Raw genomic sequence first — 24,124 nt, 5'->3', positions numbered from 1 at the left:
GTAGTAAGACAATAATAATAAAAAATACATATGTACATTTGTACACAAAATAAGCTAAGCGTGCACTGTTTATAAATTAAGAGAACATGTATTTTTTTTAAAGGTTATATCTAGCATTAAACATGCATGGATTTGATGTCAACAAATGGAAAACAATGACAAATTCATTTAATGCGTATATAATAATCCGTAAATAAAATGCTTTACCAACAAAAATAATGTCACCTACAATAACACTGACGCTTAAGTTGTTTCACATGATGCAGTATTACTCAAGTTTATAATAGCGTTTTAACAATGCATATGTACACAGGCTACGTGAAGGACCCCGTAGTAATTTTCTCATTGCTCTTGGTTTGGTCATTTCAGATTGTATAGAGTGACTCGGATATATAAAACCACTGAAGCCACTGTTTAAGAGATAGTGTACTGTATTCAGAACCTTTTTGCTCACTTGAACGAATCATAATAATGAAACTCATACACATAAAGGTGATATCAATTGTTTAAACGAAAAAGTAGAGACAATAACTACACAAAAACCTTCATATTTTACAAAGCTAATGGATATTAATGAACATTTGCAAAAACAATTTACAATTAGCATATGTTACTTCACAGTACTTGCAAAATGATGTATTGTGTCTTCAGTATATTTTATAATAGTGAAAACTTAGTTTTAGTATTAATTTTTAGATAAATAATAATGTATTAATATAACGGATAAAGTATCTGATCGTTTTAAAATTTATTTTCCGAAATGTGATTTTATTAAATATAAATATATACCTTAATGTATAGAATATGCGTTATTCAAAGAGAGATAACACAGAAACTTTTAAATTATATATCTCTGAGAACATATTGATTCTATTTGCATAAAATCAGTTAATGCGATAACTCAACATTTAGGCATAAGTTGTAAGATAAGAATCCCTATTATATTTCATGAAATCGGTTATATACACAGACGGACAAAATAATATTAAAGAAGCACGAGTTAATCGAGCGGAATAAATGTTATCTAAATTCACATTTGAGTCGAATTTTACAATAGTGCAACCACGTTCGAGAATCAACATATCCCTCTCTCCGTAGTAAATGCTTATCAAAATCGTCATCAGCCTCGTCAGCGGTAGCAGAAAGAGTAGCAGCAGCAGCAACAGCCCCCCGAAAATGTCGTTTGTCTACAACTTCAAACTTTTGCATTTCTACTGACTCCAGTTTACGTACTTCGTGTTTAATTCTCGTATAATCATCTTCATTCCCTTCAACACGGAACAGCAATTTACATTGTACGTTATGTTGTGCGGTATACATGTCCTGCACGAAATGTTGTAACGATGAAGGGGAAAATGTTGTGTAAATTATAAACACATATTTTATAGATGCTGGTAGTTTCATCACCGTATATTGTTTTAAACACATCCTTAGCTGCTGCAAGTGGGTGAGTAGAGGCAGTGTCTGTGACAGAATGTCGGGACGTTCGATTTGCGTCATATTCAGACTGGTAATATTAATTGTGGGTGATGTTTCATACAGTCCAGGGGAGTCCTTCATTAACTCCAATTTAACATTCGAAAAATCTTCACATTTCAAAATAGGCGGTTCCAAAGCCATGGCATTTGACTCACCACTCGATACCAGAGCATATTCATACAAGTACAAACGGACAGTATGGCCTAATGTAGACAGGTGTATCATCAAACTTTTCAACCAATCTGGTGAACAATATCCATCACATAAAATCATAAATTGCAGAGTAAATGGTAATTTGTGATCAAAACGTGTCATGTGAATTCCCTTGAAACAAATTTCTTTAAGCATGGTTAAGGAGCTTTGTGTCACCACATCCAGGGACGCATCGTCATTAGCTGTGAGCAACAGAGAATCTATATTCGTACTACGAATAAGTTCAAAAGGCACTCTACTATTGTGCTCAACGTTAAGCTTAACATGAGATAAGTCACATGACAACAATTCACTACGAATAACAGTACTATCTGTCTCGATCCCACTTTCAGTATCACTTGTTTTTACAAGAAAATTAAACATTGTACACTCAACTTGATGGTGTACTTCCGACAGCGTGATCAAAAAGCTACATAGCCACTCAGATGAACATTCGACACTCTGCAGACGAATACACTGCAATGAAGCAGGCAGCTTGAGATCACATCGACCCGTATAGGTCCCCCACAAATAAAGCTTTGTTAGCTTGTTGAGCGTGTGAAGAATCTCGGATGCTAATGATGCACAATCAGCCGTTTTCAGGTTAAGGATCCCTATACTTGCATCACGTAATATTTCAAACAGTTTCTTACTGCCAGTTTTCACAAATATCTCAATATTGGACATGTCATGTGCCAGTAATTCAGATCGCATGTCTAATAAATATGAATGTGATTCGTTTCCACGGGCTTCTTCATTTGACTTCAATACAACATCCCACAGCTCACACTCGACCTGATGATCTAATGAACACAGCGTGATCCACAAGCTGCACAGCCACTCAGATGAACATTCGACACTCTGCAGACTAATACACTGCAATGAAGCAGGCATCTTGAGATCACAACGACCCGTATAGGTCCCCCTCAAATAAAGCTTTGTTAGCTTGTTGAGCGTGTGAAGAATCTCGGATGCTAATGAGGCACTATCAGCCGTTGGCAGGTTAAGGATCCCTATACTTGTAGCACGTAATATTTCAAACTGTTCCTTACTGCCAGATTTCACAAATATCTCAATATTGGACATGTCATGTGACAGACATTCAGATCGCAAGTCTAATAAATATGAATGTGATTCGTTTCCACTGGCTTCTTCATTTGACTTCAATACAACATCCCACAGCTCACACTTCACAGAATGATCTAATGAAGACAGCGTGATCAACAAGCTGCACAACCACTCAGATGAACATTCGACACTACACAGACTAATACACTGCAATGAAGCAGGCATCTTGAGATCACAACGACCCGTATAGGTCCCCCTCAAATAAAGCTTTGTTAGCTTGTTGAGCGTGTGAAGAATCTCGGATGCTAACGAGGCACTATCAGCCGTTGGCAGGTTAAGGATCCCTATACTTGTATCACGTAATATTTCAAACTGTTCCTTACTGCCAGATTTCACAAATATCTCAATATTGGACATGTCATGTGCCAGTAATTCAGATCGCAAGTCTAATAAATATGAATGTGATTCGTTTCCACGGGCTTCTTCATTTGACTTCAATACAACATCGCACAGCTCACACTCGACCTGATGATCTAATGAAGACAGCGTGATCCACAAGCTGCACAGCCACTCAGATGAACACTCGACACTCTGCAGACTAATACACTGCAATGAAGCAGGCATCTTGAGATCACAACGACCAGTATAGGTCCCCCACAAGTAAAGCGTTGTTAGCTTGTTGAGCGTGTGAAGAATCTCGGATGCTAACGAGGCACTATCAGCCGTTCTCAGGTCTAGGATCCCTATATTTATCACTGTATCACGTAATATTTCAAACAGTTCCTTACTGCCAGTTGTCACAAAAAAGCCCTCCCCAAGGCATAGATGGACTTTAGACATGTCGCATGATACAATGCGCGGTCGCAGCTTGGCTATATAGAAATCAGATTTTTCTGTTGTATATACTTCGCCCAGATTACAACGGACAAGATGGTTTATTTGGGACAATTGCAAAAGTAGCCGCACAACAAACTCAACAGAACATCTACTTTTAAGTAAACATAAATATTCTATATCGGATAGCGGAAACATATCTTCGTAAAAATCAGATTCTTCTATCCGCAAAAACCTTAGGTTACCCAGGGATGGCAGCAGCCCGGTAAACAATGACACATCCTTATTTCCGATTAAAGTCAACTGTTTTAAGTTAAGATTATGTAATGCTGATATAATACCCCGAGTTACTGACGTCTTCAAGCGCTCAATACAATGTTTTGACTGTTGAAGGCATGTGAGTATATTATTTTCTGGAAGAACATTTCGTTCTAACAAGAGTGTGCGTACATTGGACTTGTTCATCATTAAAATATCCAATAAATCATCGTTTGTGTTCTTGTTTAAATATGCATGAAATGTGAAATCTCTCATCTTTAGACAAATATGTTTTTGTCTGCTGACTTTAGCCTCGTGATAACAGCTAATCATCATCTCCTGCAATAGCATAGATATAACCAGACAACGCATGTCGGACGACAAGTTAATACCGATTTTTGAATTCAATTTCGTGTTCGTATTATCGACGGTTTCTCGAAATGTTAAGGTCGTTTTTGTGTTATATGATCCTATAAATAAATACCCAAGTCCTTTATTTACGGTGTTTAAGAGGTCTTCTGTCAAATGGTTTATTACTTTATTAGCTATCTCACACTTTAATCCACTGAGATAAATAATTACCTGACTGATTTCTAGCACATTATAATTTCTTTTGCTAAACACATCCGTAATTTTGTCCTCCGAAAAATTAGCGATATGAGAAGCAGCGAAGAATTCCTGAATCGTTTCATGTACAAATGAAACTTGTGGTTTGCATGATGCCGCTGAGAAGCAATGCCGTTCATTCAAAACCCCCGATTTAATGGCAAACTTGAGTTGCTCATTTGACAAAATTTTAGTACCTAACAGTTCATCTTTGCTGAAAACAAGTGACCTTTTGGAACCAAGCGTGTAATGAAATGCCATCCTTGCTAGTGCTTTACAAATCTCTGTGTGATTCTCAAAAACGTCTTTCTCCGATGGAATTAGTTCTGTTAATACCTCATTTGGTAACTCCTTGTTGAAAAGGGTGTATATCAGAATTTTATTTATTTCGCATAATGATCCACTTAAAAACGTTTTGTCCACCCATAGATTTACTAGGAGTGTAAGCATCCAAGGAGACGCCAGAAAATGTTTTAAATTACGTTCCTCTACGTAGGCCAAACATTCTTTATATGACTCTTGATCGTCTTCCGTCAGAGACCGCAGCATATTTTTCATAAGCTGTTGGGTGTCAGTTATTCCAACCGCTTCTATTAGTGTGCCGATTTCAGAATCTAGGATACGCTTATCAGCCATTTTCCAGGGCCGTGAAGTTGTTAAGACAACACATTGCTGGGACAAAGTATACATTTTTGGTATAGGGTTTCCATTTGTGTGATCGGTCCATTCGTTTAACCCATCCATTGTTACAAGGCAGGTCTCCCTTTCCAAGATGCTTCCAAGTACATCGTATGCCTCCCTCTGTTGTTTTTCATTAATGTAAATTTCATCAATAATTTGTGTTTTGATCATGTCTACTACTTTTCTTTGCCCAAATGAATCTCGAAGTTTTATGTGGAATAAAAATCGGAAATTTTGCAATGTTTCTACATCACTGAATTTAGAGCTGGGCTCCGGATTTTTTGAGTCTGAATCGCACCAGTCATTGACCAATTTAGCAAGAAACGTAGTCTTGCCCATTCCAGGATCTCCTTGTATGGATACTCGGTCGTTCAATGCGTTATTTGTGTAAAACATGTCCTTGTATGTTTCTACCTTTTGTTCCGTATCTCTTCGAGATCCGTTTTTCTCGATTGAGACACGGTGAAATTGTATCGGTACAAATATATCCGTAATCGGTTTCTCACGACCATGCCACATTGGCGAAACAGGTAGCATTTTCATTCTTTTCTTGTAGTATTCTTTCAATCGTCCTAGAAAATCTGAAAATATATTGAATATTGAAAGTTTGAATTCCAATTAAACTTTTCAATAATTTTTCAAGCGACTTAATATATAGTTAATCTTTGCGCATCACAAAAAGCTGCATTGATACATACTGTATTATGTGTGCCGCATATTTGATAAAAGCTTAAGTAATCAAACTTAATACTTTTTAGACGTAGTATGCTTTCGCTTCAAAACAAATGTTTGATTTCATTGATTGATGAATTAAGATAATGCCACTCACACATTATCAGTATCGTTGCGACAGATATCTATTGTCATCATTCTATGTGAAAACACGCCATCGGGTACAGAATCGTTATATCTGTATATTAAATTATGAACTAATTTTTCACATCTCTATTATTAAATGAATTCGAAGTGTAAATTATAAACACATTTACAGACGAGATGTAAAATGGATATGTTGAATTATGTTTAATGTACATTATTATCATACACTTTCTTATGTTTTTCCGTATTCTAGTAATTATGGAAGTAAACTACAATGTAAAGAAATGTGAAAAATAAATGAGAAAAAAAAATAAAATGGAAAGAATCAAATCAATATTACACATCCAAACTCTCTTTGTTGTGTATGTTTCGCTACGCCAAAAACACTTGCCATACTGTTCAAAGCGGCGTTTCTTATTGTTCTGTAAATATGTTAAAAGCTAAGTTTTTTTATCACTATAAGTGAAAACAACAGCTTGTCGGTCGGATGCTAATTATCAAACCATACGGTCTTATAAAGAATTATCATCATTTACATGTAAATGATGTATGCATACTATAAAATTAATCATGGACATTTGCAATCGCGGATGTCTTGTAAAAAATATGATCAGGTTTGATATAATGCATCACCATTTGGACCGAATAAACCTTAGTGGTTTAAATGTTTTCCCTCCTTATGATTTGTGAAGTGGGAGTTTTTAAAAGTTTTAATACAGACGATGTTACCGAACTGCTTTTACCCCGTGAATTTGTCAACAGAAAGCCCCTCCTTACATCAAATTACCCCAAAAGTTCATTTTTCAACTCAGTCGCCATTATAATGTTGCAGGCCCCTCAAATGTTCGAATGTAAATATACAAAAACAGGCTTATAAGTATTTCCTTTACAATGACCTTTTATTATGACCAGAATGGATGGCTATACTGTTGATTGACTGAACTAGAAAAATACAGCAAAGTTCAACGTGGATATTAGCTCTCCTCGTGATTTCGCGCGCAAACGTAGTACCGAACCGACGGAAAGATAGGCTAACACAATGTATTCAAGACTGTATGTAGTACACGCATTAGGGAAACATATAGTTCGATCAAAAATCGGAAAGACGGGAAAAAATTCATTTTAGAGAAGCCTCGCATATAAATCCACGACACAATTTAGAGAAGATAAACATTTTTCATTTGTAGATTCTCGGAAATGATTACCGTAGTAAAAGTCAACGTCGCGGACATAACTGATAGTTATGTGAGTATAACTTGGCATTTTCAAAATAATAAAAAAATAATTAAAATTATAATAAAAACCCTTTTTAGGAGCAAACTGTACAGAATTCTTACGGACAATTACTTTCAACAATTTATTCAAAATCGCATATACTAATGTATTATTCCAGTCGCACGAATTCGTGACATAAAAGGTCGCATTGTACAGCCTGATTTACTCATTGAATGGATCAATCAAGTTTCGAATAAACGTTTCGTAAACTTTAAAAAAAATATTGTATATATTTGTGCAATGTATATTTGAAAATGTAACATCGTATTAGATTACAAAAAATATGATAGAGCAAACGATTATATCTTTCTTCATATAACGGTTCCGTTAATTAAAGATATTGATTTATGACAGAACCCAAGTGATACTTTGAAAATTGCTTATTTCTGATCAAAGGCCAACATTCCCCAAAATCTTGATGCTTTGACAATATACTTATATTAACATCCAACAATTTAAGGCGACTATATAAACTCCTCCTTCATTGACCATACACGCATGTGGTATATTTTGTAAGCCTTTTAGATTGTTTTTATAGACGCCTACTTACTTCGGTAAAGAGATTATATACCACAATTTTACATTTACATTTAAGTATTACATGACAATGTTCATAATCTCGAACCATAACCAATTTCAATAATCAGACCAGTGTAACCTGACAATATGATATCGTCCGTTTGAAATCATGCCGAACAATTACATTGAGCCGATACATATGTTTTTTTTTGCAAATTATCATGCTCCATGTCGGCAATTAATTTTACAGTTGCATTGAGTCTTAGTGTAAAAACGATCAGGAGTAACGTGCAATATTGAGATTGTGGGAGGTTTTTTTCCATATCTGATTAGCATGCAATAAAAACGTTTCTTACACGAATGTCACCTTACAACACATCCGGAATAGCACACGCCAAACACACCGAGAACTTAATAGGTATTAAGCTCGATGTTCGAACCGTGCAGTAGCAGTAGTACCGTCCGCTATGATTAATTGCTATTGTACAAACACATGATGTTTAAATAAATATATACGTTACAGATGTCATTACTCTAAGAAAAGTTCAGAAGGAAATGATGAATAAATAGGTAATCAATATTTCAATATGTGTTCAATACATATCTCCTATGTGCATCTACATAATATCATTTCAATATCTTTACACATTTTACGTCCGTGATCATTCACGACGTCGCAGTTACTTGTAAGCGCCATTTTTGTTGTTTTATCCGCGCCCCACTTGCAATTTATCTTCACTCATTACTTTATAAAAACAAATGTTATCACGTATATGTCCAATCTTCTTTAAATGAGACCATTGAAGACGTCAATTCATCCCACAATATAAACTTCTAATCTCTTAATAACGCTTAAGTATTCTTAATTGACAAAAATCGGTGTTTACAACAGTGCCTTTTACATTTAGGTATTTCTACGATATTTTGTTCGGATATGACTTTTGTTCACCAGGGATTTCCAAACATGGTACAACTGTTCTGTACAACGCCATTTTTTTATTGACTTGACTGGCATCTATCCAAAACATCAAAACGTTTAGTGATTGGCATCTGCGCCAGGATTTTGTTCGACTTTTAAACATTACCTTAAATTGCTTGTCGTTTTCTAATTCGCTGTCCCAAGTACGTTGTTTATTGCATCGAGTTTCTGAGAGGGCGCCAGAATATTAGAAGACGACTATCATAAGCTATTTAGCAGTTACAATGCAATGAATTAATATATGCGTGATTTTGTTGGATCAAGGAAATCAATATTTTAATACTTTGGATTAAACCGGGAAATGATACCTTAGTTATCATTAAGGTAAAACAAGTCATAACGTTATAACTGTTGCTTTAAGACAATTATACATCCGTTTAGGGGGAAGAAAACTGTAATATTCATATTGAAAACAATTGATGCAGATTTTAAATTAATACATAATCTTTTAAATTGCAGTTAAACAGCACTATACTCAAAATGTTTCGAGATATTCCAAGCATGTGTTCCTACGACAGTTTGAACAAGTGTAACTGTTAAAAGTAAAGTGTATGTACGCATGCTTACCTTTGCGTTGCAATAGTTATAATTTATTTATAAGATATGACCTGGTCACCAGGTTTTGTTTGAAGCATACAACATATATTCAAACATGGTCTATATACATTCTGACCAAGTCTTATAAGGATAAGATAAATTCTTGCTTCCTCACGAAAAGCATCACATTTGTCCTAGGACCTGACCTAGTTCGGGGACGCACATGATCAGGATTCAATCTCAAACTATATATATTCTAAATTATAATTCGGAGAGAATTGCATTAACATTGGGTGAAACAAGTGATCCATAGCGCAATGACTAGCTGGAAGTCAAAAAGCTAAACTACGACATACGACGAATGACGAAATAGCGTGATCATAGTAACATCACATTAGCATTTCGTGCTAATGAGAGCAAGCAATTAACGGACGCGCTGATTAACAGACCAAAGACAATACGGTATAAAAATATTTTGATCACTGTTCGTTAAAATCCCACCACAACATATTGCAAGAAGACCATGATAGCCCTGAAGCACTAAACTGAGTTTGATATTAATCATAGTCAAATTTTTATTTGGCGACCTTACATTTGAATACATGCGATCAAGTACAGGTTTCACAAAGAATCAGTCAGAAATATGACGTAATTAATGGATACAAAGATATTTTGAGATATGACATGATGATCTGGTTTTTGGACTTTCCTCTCGGCCTATATAAGTTGAGCATAAACATTCTGACAATTCGAAATCTAGCGTCGTAAGAAGATTTGACCTGATGGCCCGGTTGATTTCAATTTGATGTCCCTTACAAGCCAACAAATGAAGACCCACGACGCACGACGACATACAAACGTCAATTACCATAAGTCAACATAATCACTTCCTGCATACGTAGAAAATGCAATAACATTGCTTTAACAAAAAAAATGCATTAATAAATAAATTGATATCACCATGTGAATTTAACTTGTTTCAACTATTCTAATGAAACCGTTTGTGCAAGTTAAAGAGACATGTCAAATCATTACATCGATAATACCAACAGAAAACTTCAGACTGAAGTATTTTATTTAGGTTAAATGATAGTTGATGCAATATTGATATTCCGATGGGAGTTTTTGTGTGTGTGTGTTTTTTTTCCATGGAATTTTCCCCCATTGTCTGTGTGCGATTCTCGATTTTTTTTGTATTCGTTTGTTTATGCTGTATTATCAATGTTAAGAATTGTTTAACTATTTATGATGATGTTCGTTCAATTTTCTTTGATAGCAAGAATATAATACAATTTTGATATCGGTAAAAAATACCATGGGGAAAACCCCATTGAAAAACACGAAATTCAATGGAGAATAAAACAACAACACGGAAAGGTTATTTTGAACTTGTAAATGAATGTTTATGAAAAATTGTGTGCACGTGAAACTGTTGAAACACGTGATTCTAACTATTATTCTAATTTCTTCATTTTAGGTGTGTAGATACATCAGGAAAACATAAAATTAATTTAAAAATCGGTATGTCTTTTATAAAATTTCAGGAGCGCAACAGTGCAATCGGCATGTTGCAGGCTACTTTCCCCACTTCCCCACTGAATCATTCGATCGTCACGGATGAATGCTTGTGCATATTGTAGTCAAATAATCACATGTAAAATTTTAAATCAAAATATTTACTCATAACTGAGATATTCAAGTTTGAAAAATGCTGCATTCGAAAAGTCATCGAGTGTAGTTCAACGCGCTGTGTAATTCAAGTTTAATTTCAATTCCATCATCATAGGTGGAATTTTACACCAGGAAAACATAACATTTATGAGATCTACAATATGAATTATATGAGCGCATTTTTAAAAGCCGGTCGGTCATAAAGACGTGTAAGTTAATGCGTTTTTTAGTTCATATTATTATTTTACGATGTACATTTTGCGAATTTTACCTTTTCAATGATATTTATATTTTGTTATGTTTGATACATAATTACAGGAGCCAACCTGTGCTTAGTTCTGTAGTAATCAACCAATGACTAGTTGTGTGGGAATAAACAAATGCCTATTTTGTAGGAGGCTACCAATACCTAGTTGTGAAGAAGAAAACCAAATGCCTAGTTGTGTAGGAATCAACCGAAAGCCTAGCTGTGTAGCAATCAACCAATGCCTGGTGGTGTAGGAGTTTACCAATGTCTAATTGTATAGCAGTCAACCAATGCCTTGTTGTGTAAGAATCAACAAATGCGTAGTTTTGAAGGAGTATACCAATACCTAATTGTATAGGAATCAACCAAGGCATACTTGTAAAGGATTCTACCAATACCGAGTTGTGTAGGAGTCAGCCAATGCCTGTTGTGTAGGAGTCAAGCAATGCCTTGAGCTGTAGGAATCAACCAATGCCTAGTTATGTAGGAGTCAACCAATGCTTAATTGTGTAGGAATCAACCAATGCCTAGTTGTTGTATGAGTCAAGCAATACATAGAGCTGTATGAATCAACCAATTCCTTGTTGTGTAGGAGTCAACCAATTCTTAGTTGTGTTGGAATCAACCAATGCCTAGTTGTGTAGGAGTAAAACCAATGCCTAGTTTTGTAAGAGTCAACCAATGCATAGTTGTGTAGGAGTGTACCAGTACCTAGTTGTTTAGGAGAAAACCAATGCCTTATTGTGAAGCAGTCAAGCAATGCCTAGTTGTGTAGGAATAAACCTATACCCAATTGAGTAGGAGTCAAGCAATGCATAGAGCTGTAAATCAACAAAGTCCTAGTTGTGTATGAGTCAATCAATGCTTTGTTGTGTAAGAGTTTACCAAACCAAAGCCTAGCTCTGTAGGAGTAAATCAATGCCTAGTTGTGTAGGAATCAACCAGAACCAGGTGGTGTAGGAGTCAACCAATGCTTAGTTGTGTACGAATCAACCAATTATTTTACTAATAAAGGAATACCATAATGTTAACTACATCTTTTCATTTCATTTCCGAGACTTGCTTTTCGCTTACTTTCCTTAAAAATTATCTGAAATGAATTTTATTTAAGTTACTTAAGTGCAACAAATCAATAATTGTGAAACATTAACTGCGAAGGAAAATTCAAACGGAGCGTCTCCAATTCCAATATACACATAAAGTTTGTTCCAAAATATGAGTTGTATGTGACTGACATTTGATTTAAAGTGCAATATAAAGTTAGATGTACCTTCACAGGATTGCTCGTAGTCTCTTTCACGATCAAGTGCCAATTTACGTCTTTCAGTGTGTTCATCAAGTTCTCGTTTACATTTGTCCGTGTGTATCCGTATCTCGGCAAGAGTCTTCTCAGCTATAGTGTCAACTGTCTTAAGTTTCTCATCAACAGCAAGTAGTAAATGAATCATTTCCTCGGTAGTTATCTTCAATCCGTCGTTTTGCAGCTGTATTAGAAAAAACGGCATCTTCATATCGTTTCCATTTAATAACTTTATCTTCAATAGCATGTGTAGTGTTTTTGTATAAAGCTTTAATAATTTCCTATGAGATGATAATTTCAGCTCCCCATATAACTTCAACATCATATAAATGATCAGCTGTGCCTCGACTGAGCGAAGGTAGCGTATTTGACATAAAACACGTTTGTGTTATATAGTACAGGTCGACTCGTCTGGTGTCACTTTCATAACACATTAATATAGAAGTTAGAAACCCCTTTGTGGGTGATATCAAAGCATACATCAAAACGATTACAGTTTAAAAATAAATATCACCTTTGCTAATTTCTTTACAGCTTCCTGTGATGCGACGTCTTGTGCTAGACACGTTGGGTCAGACAGCAGGTTAGTCAGTGTTTTGAAGATATCCTGGAGATCTGCGTCTGTGAGTTTACACTGAGACGAGTGACGAACAATCCTGCCAATGTCACGTGCCTAAAAAAATAGCATTCCTCGTATGTTATGAAGTATTGTCTGATGCTCGTGCGATAACCTTTTGATGCATGGTATTGCATGCAAATCTTTCTAAGGTGTTTGTTGTTTTGAAAATTCATATGAAATAAATCGATTCCAAAAGACAGTGTGTGGGCACACATCATGTGCATATTAACGTTTTATATGTATCAAACATTGAATCAAATGTACACAAAATGTTGCTTTTATATATATATATATATATATATATATATATATATATATATATATATATATATTTATTTATTTATATATTTATATACATATATATTTTTATTTATATACATATATATATATTCTTACATGAACAATCAATTCAAAATGTAATTATTAATTCGAGTGTCTCTCTCTTTTTCTGCATGCTTATGTGTAATTATTATCATTACTTGGGTGCATTTAATAATATGATATGATGTGCAATGGATGTATCATATATGAAATCAACTTAAACACTTAAAAGCTAGTTTGTAAACAACTTCAACAGTTGCTTACCTCCTATGCAAAAGTTTCGCTGGCTTGTTATATATGAATATCAGTTATTTTTCTAAGGTTATGGTAGACTATGATAATCACGTGACCCTTTAGCCTTACCAGTATTATGGCACATGCGTTATCTGGAATGAATTGTCATAATGAAGGCTTTCGGAAGGAAATGCCTCTAACATATGACGTACCACGTGATACCAGTTATTTTATTTTGAAGAAATAATCCGTTGAGACTACCCTTGTTTAAACAGGTTATGTAAAGACATCCAGTTGTTCAAGTCCATGATATGTAGAATATAACTTAACTTTGTAGTTGGGTATAAGATTACAGATGTATTGATGACAATTATTAAAACACACGCTAAAGAAACGTTTGCTTAGTATTTCTAAGATTATGATTATCATTTTTAAAAATACGGTTGTGTTCATTTTTCATATATGTTATTATGTTAAGTTATAAGTGAATGGGTTGTGCATCAGAATATCAACGTTTAGAACAAGGAAGAATACGATCTAATAGGTTGGCGCTATGAAAATAATTGCAGTAGCAAATGATTGGTTGTTATTGAGGCTTTCGTGGTACGTAATCCGTGCACGACCATATAGCGCGATACGGTAGCACTGTGTGTAACGTCGTCAGCGCAAATGATAAAAACTATAATAATGTTGGTATAAGCTCTTTTAATATTTAATTCATACATGCTTAATATATGTCAAAGTACTAACTATCATTTTTAAATTGGTTTAAACAAATATGTTTACATATCTGCCATTACATTAATCATTCTGCCTTAATATTTATTTTGCTTTTTTACAATTTCAGTATTGGTGGTTAATGATGTACTTCAAAAGCATCATTAGCATACCACGTTAGTATGCATATAGAATTATTCCACGGAAATTGCTGATGATAACTCAGCATGATGTTTTTTTTAAAATGTCCACTGATCATTTCACTTCAAAATTCAGTTCAAAAACTTCGATTACAGTTGAAAAAAAAAACACCACTCCACTGTCAAACCACACCACATAGTATTACATGTATTCTGCGTTGCATAGTTAACATATTATACAACTGTACTTATAATGGTTACTAAAAATTCTAACTTTTCTCTAGCGTTTGCAAATCTGAATGACAAACAAATGTGCTGGCAATATTATAAGAATTTATACAGGTCGCACAACGAACAAGAGGTTGATCAATGCAGTAATTCATATGCTTGTGCAGAATGCTAATGCGGATAATGCTGCCAGTCTAATATGCGGGGAGAGGGGCGGGTCAAATTAGGATTACGCAGGTCGCTTATATTTCGCGATATTTTTCGTTCGCCCACCTAATAACTCGTATTTGTTTTAATACATTTACAAGAAACTCACACATTTCCCTTGCAAAAAATTAACCCACTTTCATACCAAAACACACTTAAACCAACATAAAACTGTGTTTTTTCTAAGTTTTTCTGAGCGGAAGTTGGTTTTTGCTAATAAAAGCGAGTTTTATGTGAGCTAAATTGTGCTTAACTGAGTTTAAAGTTGGTTTTTTAAAGTAGATGTGTGTTAAAGCAAGTTTTTTGCTGTAAGAAGTTGGTTTTTTATGTGTCAAAAGTGAGTCTTTTTATTAATGAGTTGGTTTATGTGTGTTTAAGTGTGTCTTTTTGTTTCATAAGCGAGTCATTTACAACAGAAGTGGGTCTTTTTATAAACAGATGTGGGTTTAAGCGAGTTTAAGTTGGTCTTTTTATAAATAATTTGAAAGCCGCAACAAGGCTAAAAGACTCACTTTAACACACTTTTCAATAAGTTGGTCTTTTGTTTATTAACATAACTCAACAATAAAACAATAATTCTTCAACTAGGTCTTTGTTTCATGTTTATAGCCATATATTATCAAGGTGAATTGTAAAGAGGCTTTTTTACAGATTGTTTGCCATTGCACCTTTTGTACATTTGTGGGTTCCCCATAACTTTAAGGAAATATTGGATAAAAATTGCTCTTTCAGAACATCACAGGTTCACAGATACTATAAACATGTTAAAATGTTCAAACTTAGTTTTATACCTGAATATGAAATTGTTTGTCTTTCACTTTGAATCAATACATAAATATTAAATATATTATAAGAACAATCACACATCTATAAAAATGTGAATACTTCCATTTAATTCATGTTCTTTGGAGAATTCAATAGACTTACAGTGTTTTTTTTTTATTCATTTTTTTTGAAGGGGAGGGTGACACTGTTTCTATAATAAATAAAACTAGTTTCAGTGTGAAAGTGTTGATTAATATATGGAAACTTATGTGGGCTTGCCAGCATCAATTATATCTCCTCAACATAAAAACAATAACTATTTTAACTTTCTTATACTGATATTTAACCCCAATACAATTAATGTCTACCACATTGACCTTTAACATACAATTTAAAAGGCAATTAAAATAAATAATATTTATAATATTATTATTTGCTAACACCATTCAGCATGTTATATTGAAATATTCACAATTGAATATAATATGCTAAGGGTGCTGTGTATTATTAAATAAATACATATATGTTGGTGTTGAAATCAGTAGATATTTCTCAGATTTAGTAATTGGCTGACACACATAAGAGATTAGCCCTCCACCCCCCTCATAAAATCATAAACATTAATCCTTATCACAGTATCAGTGCTCCATCTATAGGCCTAACAAAGGGGTGTTGATAGACTTTTGATTGGATGAGCCACCATCTAGTTGAAAACAAGCGACTTTGATTGGCTGGAGACAGGAAGTTATGTTTTGAAACAAAGGGGGTTTTCATCAACTGACTTTGAGCTTTAAGGTATAATTTAGTAACATTAAGACTTATAATTCTAGTTCAAAATGTCTTGAATAACTTTCAGCATGAAGTATTGTGTGGTGAAAACAATGTGTATTTACTACAATGTGTAAATAACAATAAGTTTGTTGCAAAGGAGATTCAAAGTGGATGGTTAAAGTGATAAGATATGGTCTCATAATTCATCAACTGCCTGTTATCTTGGAATACTGAAGAACAGTTGTTTTAGGTTTGTATTTTCATTTTTACATCACTTTTTTATTTAGTTTTATATTGAATTAATTATGATCATTATTATATTTATGTATTGTCACTGGGAAATGTAAATGGATAAAGATAAATGTAATGCAATTATAAGGAAAAACAACACCATTTAAATAATTATGGCTGTATTTTATGATTACAGTCAAACCTGAATTCAGCGGTCATTCAAGGGAAATGACCAAAGTGACCGTTGTCCACAGGTGACCGTTGAATTCGGATCAAAATCTTAAGAATGTTGGTCAGTTGGTAGTATTGCTACGTCGTTACCCCACCCAGTCGTTTGCATACAGAGTAAAACAAATGCTCATTGCCGTTAACAAAGCATAATAACAGCATTAACTTACGTGTGTACATTGAATAATACAGAATAATATCTTTAAGATTGATTTAATTTCATATTGTTGAATTAGAGCAATGAATTTATCAACGCTGTTATAATTGTTTACTCATGCATCTCGTTCATTCAGTAAATAAAGCGTGTTACGTGCCGTTGACGTAAAAGTCTAAAAAGCGGATTCGGTGTCATAAACCGATAGTATGGTGTAATTGTACCATTCTAATTCAAAGAAAAAGACGCAAAAAAGTTTGTAAAAATTTATTCGTACGCAAACATCACACAAAAAGCATTATCATTCTTCAGTCTCATACAAAATACAAACATTCATTCATTTTTTATCCAAGATAAACATAGCACATCATGCACAAAAAAGAAGATAACTGATCACGCAAAAAACTTAAAAACACACACAACCATTATCACTCGCTATAATCAAAACAATGCACTCCACGCTAAAAAAATCGCTTATCTTCTTTTGAACACAAATTGTTATTCCGTGATTTATTATTCCGCTTGCTTTGAAAAAATGTTGTGTACGCTAGAAAGCTCTTTTAAAGAATGATCCGAAAATATTATTTTTAAATCGATACTCAATGTTGTAAGTACAATGTACTAATTAGCGGTCATTTAATTGATGATAATTACTTTAAACGTGTCACAAACTCTGACATATTTTCTTTTGAAGATACCCCCACAATTATCCCCGGAAAAGAAACCTTCTCAACACCTTATTATTTGTTTACTCGCAGCGGGTCGCTTTTATGATATCAAAGACAATTACCGCTTTCATGCGCTTTAAGCGCAAAATAGACGGACAATTGATGTGTTGTGTTTTAAATTTTCGCGACTCGAGACCACTGACGCGTGACAGTTGATTTCAGGTCAAACATGAATTTCGGAGTGGAATATAGTGGCCGTTGGCCGTTATGGACAGGTGGCCGTTAAATTCAAGTGTAATATAGAGTGTTTTTCGTCGGGAGGATTCCAGACTGACCGTTGTCTGCAGGTGACCGGTAAATTCAGGTGGCCGTTAGGTCAGTTTCCACTGTATTGTCATCTTAAATGTTATTTATACCTATTTCTGGTCATTAATGAACAGATTTCTTTCCCACATATTCAATGAAAACTTTTATATTTTAAATTTGAAGGTTAAACTCTCAAGGTGAAATTTACATTGATTGCAAGATTCTTTGGATAGAATATTCCTGTCAAAAGACAGCAGAAGGGGGACTAACTGATGTATGGATTTTGACACCAGATTTTACCCTGCACGAGCAGGCCAACTTGAAGAGATCAGGAGTGGGAAAACCGAGCCCTGTCCTTGACCAAGAAAAGTTGGATTTGTTGAGAGGTAAAACTATACAGGTTTTAGCATTTGAAAGGCGTCACACTTCCGACCAGTCCACACAGCAAAATGAGACCACCTATCTTGATACATTTTCAAACAGTATTTTTTACCACACGTAATTTCTTTTAATTATTTATGACAAGCGTTAAGTCACATGTGATCACAGGATTTAAATTGCAAAAATAAACAAACAAAAACAACAAGCAAACAAACTTGTTTTGATTTAAATTAATAATATTTATAGTAACAAGATATACCATAACAGCAATATTTATCACTTACATTATAAAATATCTTTCAGGACCTGATCTCAAATGAGATCATGCACAAGACGCACCTCGCACAGGCCATGACAGTATAGTTTTCAGACCTGATCAGCTGGTGACTGCTCTATGAAGTGTTGTTCAACCTACCCTAAGGGGGAGATTCGAGAGGGTCTCCTGATTGCTGAACACTACGCCATGGTTGGTATGATTGTTTTTTTTAGGGAAAAAGGGGATTTAAATATATAGGTGTTCTACTGCTTCCATATTCATTTTGAAACAAACATAATGCAATTAATTCAAATTTGACTCCAGCACATAATCTGTCTTGCGTTAATTTAATACTACTGCTCAAATTTAAGAGTTACTAAAAATTGTGTTTGTGTATAAAAAAGTTTTGAGAATTTAACACATAGGCAGACAAAAATAACCTCAGTATAAAGTTAACGATCAAGCTCTCATTTTGAACGATATAAAAAATTCAAGCAACAGTAATTTGCCTCCTTGCTTCAAAAACCTCTTTTGAAATCCTTCTAATGTATATGATGTTAAAATGGGATATCTGAACTGATGATATTGATGTAAAAGTTAATTCCACCAAAATCAAGTCATTCAGATCAGACTTGATTTGGGTGGAATAAACTTCTACATGTTTTTTGAATAATGTAATGTACAGAAAAATCCTGCATTGATTGTTCATATACATTTCAGATGTCATCTCCAAAAAGTTTGCCCTGCCCATATCAACAGTGGAAGAGAACATGAGATGGGCCTTGAGGAGGATTCGTGTCATGTACTGCGGGGATAATATATAAACTGTGTAGTGCTGAGCAATATGTTCCTTTGTTCATAGGTGTAAATATGTGTAAAGGGCTATTCCAGGAAAAGATAGGATGAAGGATTCCTTAATGGCGTCATTTTATAAATCCGGTACCACCAATACATTTAAAAACAATTATTATTAATTTTATCTTCTGTATCACCCCTCACTAACTGAAACTGTATATATCATGGTTCATACCCTTCCTCCCATTTTTACCTGTGGTAGCCCTAAGAGGAGAATGTTATTTATTTTAATTTATTATGTTAAATGTGCTCGCATATTGTGATAATGTATCTTGGGTAGATGTTTTCCTGGTTTTGTTAAAAATGCACTGTTAAAATGTTCACATAATTATTTTTTTTAATATAAACATATTTTTTTGCAAATTGTGTGTGTCTTTTCTTTTTAATCACATGGGGCTTGTAATGATCTGTTGTGATTTTATCTCAAATACCCTTTTTACCATAAAGGTGTAAATATATTTTTTTACAAAGGTTACAGGTCAGACAAGCAAAATTTTATGATCCCTTAAGCGAACAAAAGACTCACAAAAACCAACTTAAACACACTTTTGTAGACAGAAGTGTGTTTAAGTTGTTTTTTTGTGAGTTTTGGTATGTTGGTTTTTTGTGAGTTTTGGTATGTTGGTTTTTTATGAGTTTTGGTATGTTGTTTTTTTGTGGGTTTTGGTATGTTGGTTTTTTGTGAGTTTTGGTATGTTGGTTTTTGTGAGTCTTTGTAACACACAAAAAACCAACATACCGAAACTCACAAAAAACCCACTTACCAAAACTCACAAAAAACCAACTTACCAAAACCCACATATGTGTATCAAGTGAGTTTTTTCTGTGTTTAACTCAGTTTTAACCAAGTTGGTAAAAATACCCACTTTAAACACAGAAAAAAACCAACTTACAAAAACTCTAAAAAAAACAACATACCGAAACTCACAAAAAACCAACATACCAAAACTCACAAAAAACCAACTTTCCAAAACCCACATATGTGTAACAAGAGAGTTTTTTCTGTGTTTAACTCAGTTTTAACCAAGTTGGTAAAAATACCCACTTTAAACACAGAAAAAACCAACTTACCAAAACTCACAAAAAACCAACATACCGAAACTCACAAAAAAACAACATACCAAAACTCACAAAAAACCAATTTACCAAAACCCACATATGTGTAACAAGTGAGTTTTTTCTGTGTTTAACTCAGTTTTAACCAAGTTGGTAAAAATACCCACTTTAAACACAGAAAAAACCAACTTACCAAAACTCACAAAAACCAACATACCAAAACCCACTAAAAACCAACTGCCAATACCGCTTGGTTTAACACGGATAAAATCCGTGTTAAACTCGAGTTTTACACACTTATTTAGGAAGGGTTCCCAGAGTGAATCTGATTCGCGGAAATACAATGATACTCAGAATATCCACAACCCTGTTATTCAGTTTAGGCACATTGCATTTCAATAAAACATACAAAAAGCAACCAAACATTTTAAAACCTTTCATTATTTGAAACGGTTCTACTTTGTTTAATTAATCGTTTATTTGATACGGTACTACTTTGCTTTATCAATCGTAGCAGTTTTAAGCATCTGCGAGATTTTAAATATTAGCATTATTTGATTGCAAGCGAACAACTACAAGTGCATATTGAATAAAAAAGTAACATTCCGGGCGGGCATTTTATTACCAAAGTAAACCTTGAACCTATAATTTGTGAGCTTTTCATGTCAGCTAAGAAGAGTGATGTTTCAAGCAATGTTATGTTAAGTGTTGTAAGTGACCTCTTTGTATGACCTTGAAGGATGCTGCTGTTACACGCGATACGTTTTCATATAATTGTTCACATGTGTGCGAAGCTAGTTAACAACTCATACATATGCGGCAAAAATATGAACGACACAGGACGGTTAAGCATTTAATGCGAAATGTGACCTTACAACTCTAAGCATAGTTTGGAGTTAAAAATGCGTCGTCATCTAAAAATGTGCTTTCATTAAAAAAAAATAGGTATTTCAAAATCTACCAATACATGGTAAAATTATTGCTTTTATTATGCCACTACTGCACATTAACGTTGGAGACGTTGACATGATATTTTGAAGTGTTATCGGATACCCCATCCGATAACGGTTTTAAGCTTCGCCCATTAATATCATTTTTTAACTCCGCCTACATTTGAGTTCACCATTAGTGCAGCGTTCCATGTTTGCTTAGTCCCGCCCATACTGTCAACTACTTTTTTGTGGGCGTGGAATGTCGCTAACGTCGTTAAAATGTAAACAAACTGAACCATTCATATTTCTATTGTATTCAGAAAATCCATAAACAGCAAGTAATAATCAAAACTTATATCATTTTATAAGTTTATAAAAATGGAAAGCATGAAAGAAATGAGCATTCATCTATGGGAAAAATAAAACAAGTACAAATTTTGGCCTCACTTGCTTCACTTAAAAAGAACACACATTACTGTATACAGCATAATAAGAAACTTTTAACTTAGACTCAATACGTTTTAAAATAAAATGAAAACATGACAGATTTGATCAAAAGAATAATTCAGGGCAACTTGTACTTTAAAGATGCAAATGCAAGGCAAAAAAGTGAATATCATACACAATAAATTTATGTTGACACAGAACAATTCTTAATAATAATGATGCTTTCTTAGTCAATACCTGCCATTACTTTAAATTTATTATACATGAACAATTCAATTTTTAAGAAAAAATCAAAATAATAAAGATTCTTTCTTAGTCAATACCTGCCATATGATAACTAATAATACATGAACTATTCAATTTGTAAGTGTCTGAAATCAAAATTGTACATAAAACTTGGTCTGTCACCACATCTTTAACAAAACAGAAAATGTTTGTGTACACTGGTAGTCTAGTAGTCTAATTAATCTGAAAATGAAATAAAGAAACCTTTATAAAAAAATAAATAAGTGCCGGAATGCAGAGGGGGTATATCTTGAATTCTTTGAGAGGCAGAGAAAGACTGAGACCGGTTAAACTGATAAGGCTAGAACTGTATCGCCAAGAACTTGGGAGAATGATCATGACCCATCGAAATGTTTGGATGCAACTTTCTGCAATTGACATTTAAAAAAAACACATAAAATTATTACAAATCCAACATGAGACAAAATGTCAAAATAGAGATTATAAAAATAACATTTGTATAGCACAACTTGAACAAATTACAATTTAGACAGGCATACAATATCATTATACAACAATGATAATATAGGCATATGATATGGCCCTAAACAAGTTAAAATATAAAATAATTAAGAATTTCTTTAAACTGAAAACCTTTTTATATTAACATTATTTCTTAATTCTAAAAAGCGAATGGTTGTTTTTGCACAAATTTGAGGAATTCGCGATTCAAATGTTCACTATCTAAAAATGTTTGAGTTAGCGACTTATTTTTTTTACATGTTTTAACAGTTGGCGACTTATTTTTTCACAAATTTTAACAGTTTGAGACTCATGTTTTCACAAATTTGAACAGTTTGAGACTCATATTTTCAAAAATTTGAACAATGATTAATTAATAATTTTTATTATTTTGAAAAGTCACAACTCATTTGTTACCAATTTTGAACAGTGTGAAACTTATTTTTCCATAATTGTCAAGATTACAAGGCTCATTTTTTACAATTATCAACATTGCGCAACTCATATTTCACAATTTTCAACATTGCGCAACACATTTTTTCAAAGTTTTCAAAAGTTTGCGAATGATATTTAAAGAATTTTAAACAATGCGCGACTCATTTTTTCGCAATGTTGAATAGTCACCACCCATTGTTCACAACTGTGAACAGTTCGAGACTCATTTTTTTCACAAAAAAGAACAGTGTGCGACTAATGTTTTCACAAAATGAGGGGGCCGAGGTTGCTGCACAAAGATAAAAAAAGCCCACTGCCAGAAATGTAATCCAAAAAAGCCACATGGCTTATCGTAGCTAAACAACCCTTTCTAAATTCTACTTTCAACAAGCACACAGACCAATGCCAGTAGGACTACTGGTAATGACCGTTGGTTCATCAGCATGAAAAATGGGTGTCAAAAATAGCACAAATAATGTAACATGTGCTGTGTGCATGTATAACGATGAAACTTACCAACCACTCCACCAGGAAACATATGGTGCAGGCTATGTGTGATTCAGGATGCTCTCCAACTGATATCATGCAAATCATTGGTCACAAGAATGTACACAACATAATTAATCTCAGCAATATCTATCTCCGACTCCAAAGAAACAGCTTGCAAAATCGTTGAATATTGCACAAAAGCAGCTTCCTTAGAAAGTTCCAGCAACTCGAAATCCACAAGCAGTCGCGTTCCCCACCCACTTTGATCTCGCCGCGAATGCCTGTTTTACGGGAAAACCGTTAATTAATATATCTCACAACTAAACGTATACTACGGAGATGGACAATTTGAAAAAAATAACTCACTCTTATCACTTCCAATTTGCGCACTACGTTAAACGCCTGTTACATTTGGTTGTCATTATTGTTTGAAATTTTCACTCTAGACATTCGCTTTGAAAATAGCGGTTGG

The 24,124-nt window shown here is 34.0% G+C and overlaps 1 protein-coding gene across 3 annotated transcripts in view; it reads right to left on the bottom strand.

Annotated features, from left to right (window-relative positions):
- Nucleotides 1–768: 768 nt before the first annotated feature.
- The window catches only part of LOC127836083 (uncharacterized protein CXorf38 homolog), a 25,690-nt gene continuing 2,334 nt past the window's right edge, over nt 769–24,124 (bottom strand). Inside the window, exons 2-5 of one of the 3 annotated variants that reach the window (XM_052362511.1) lie at nt 12,980–13,138; nt 12,436–12,649; nt 2,990–5,699; nt 769–2,590 (exon numbers count right to left, since the gene is read on the bottom strand). In XM_052362511.1, the coding sequence (XP_052218471.1) occupies nt 1,021–2,590; nt 2,990–5,699; nt 12,436–12,649; nt 12,980–13,138 (4,653 nt within the window). In that variant the 3' untranslated portion in view covers nt 769–1,020. Of the gene's footprint in view, nt 2,591–2,989; nt 5,700–12,435; nt 12,650–12,979; nt 13,139–22,136; nt 22,450–24,124 lie in introns of those variants that run through there. The other 2 variants (XM_052362513.1, XM_052362514.1) reach the window with 2 other exon arrangements.

This window comes from Dreissena polymorpha, chromosome 6, assembly GCF_020536995.1.
Source record: "Dreissena polymorpha isolate Duluth1 chromosome 6, UMN_Dpol_1.0, whole genome shotgun sequence".
Lineage (NCBI taxonomy): Eukaryota > Metazoa > Mollusca > Bivalvia > Myida > Dreissenidae > Dreissena > Dreissena polymorpha.
The sequence above is the reverse complement of the archived record's forward strand: the minus strand, read 5'-3'. Positions and strand labels throughout refer to the sequence as shown.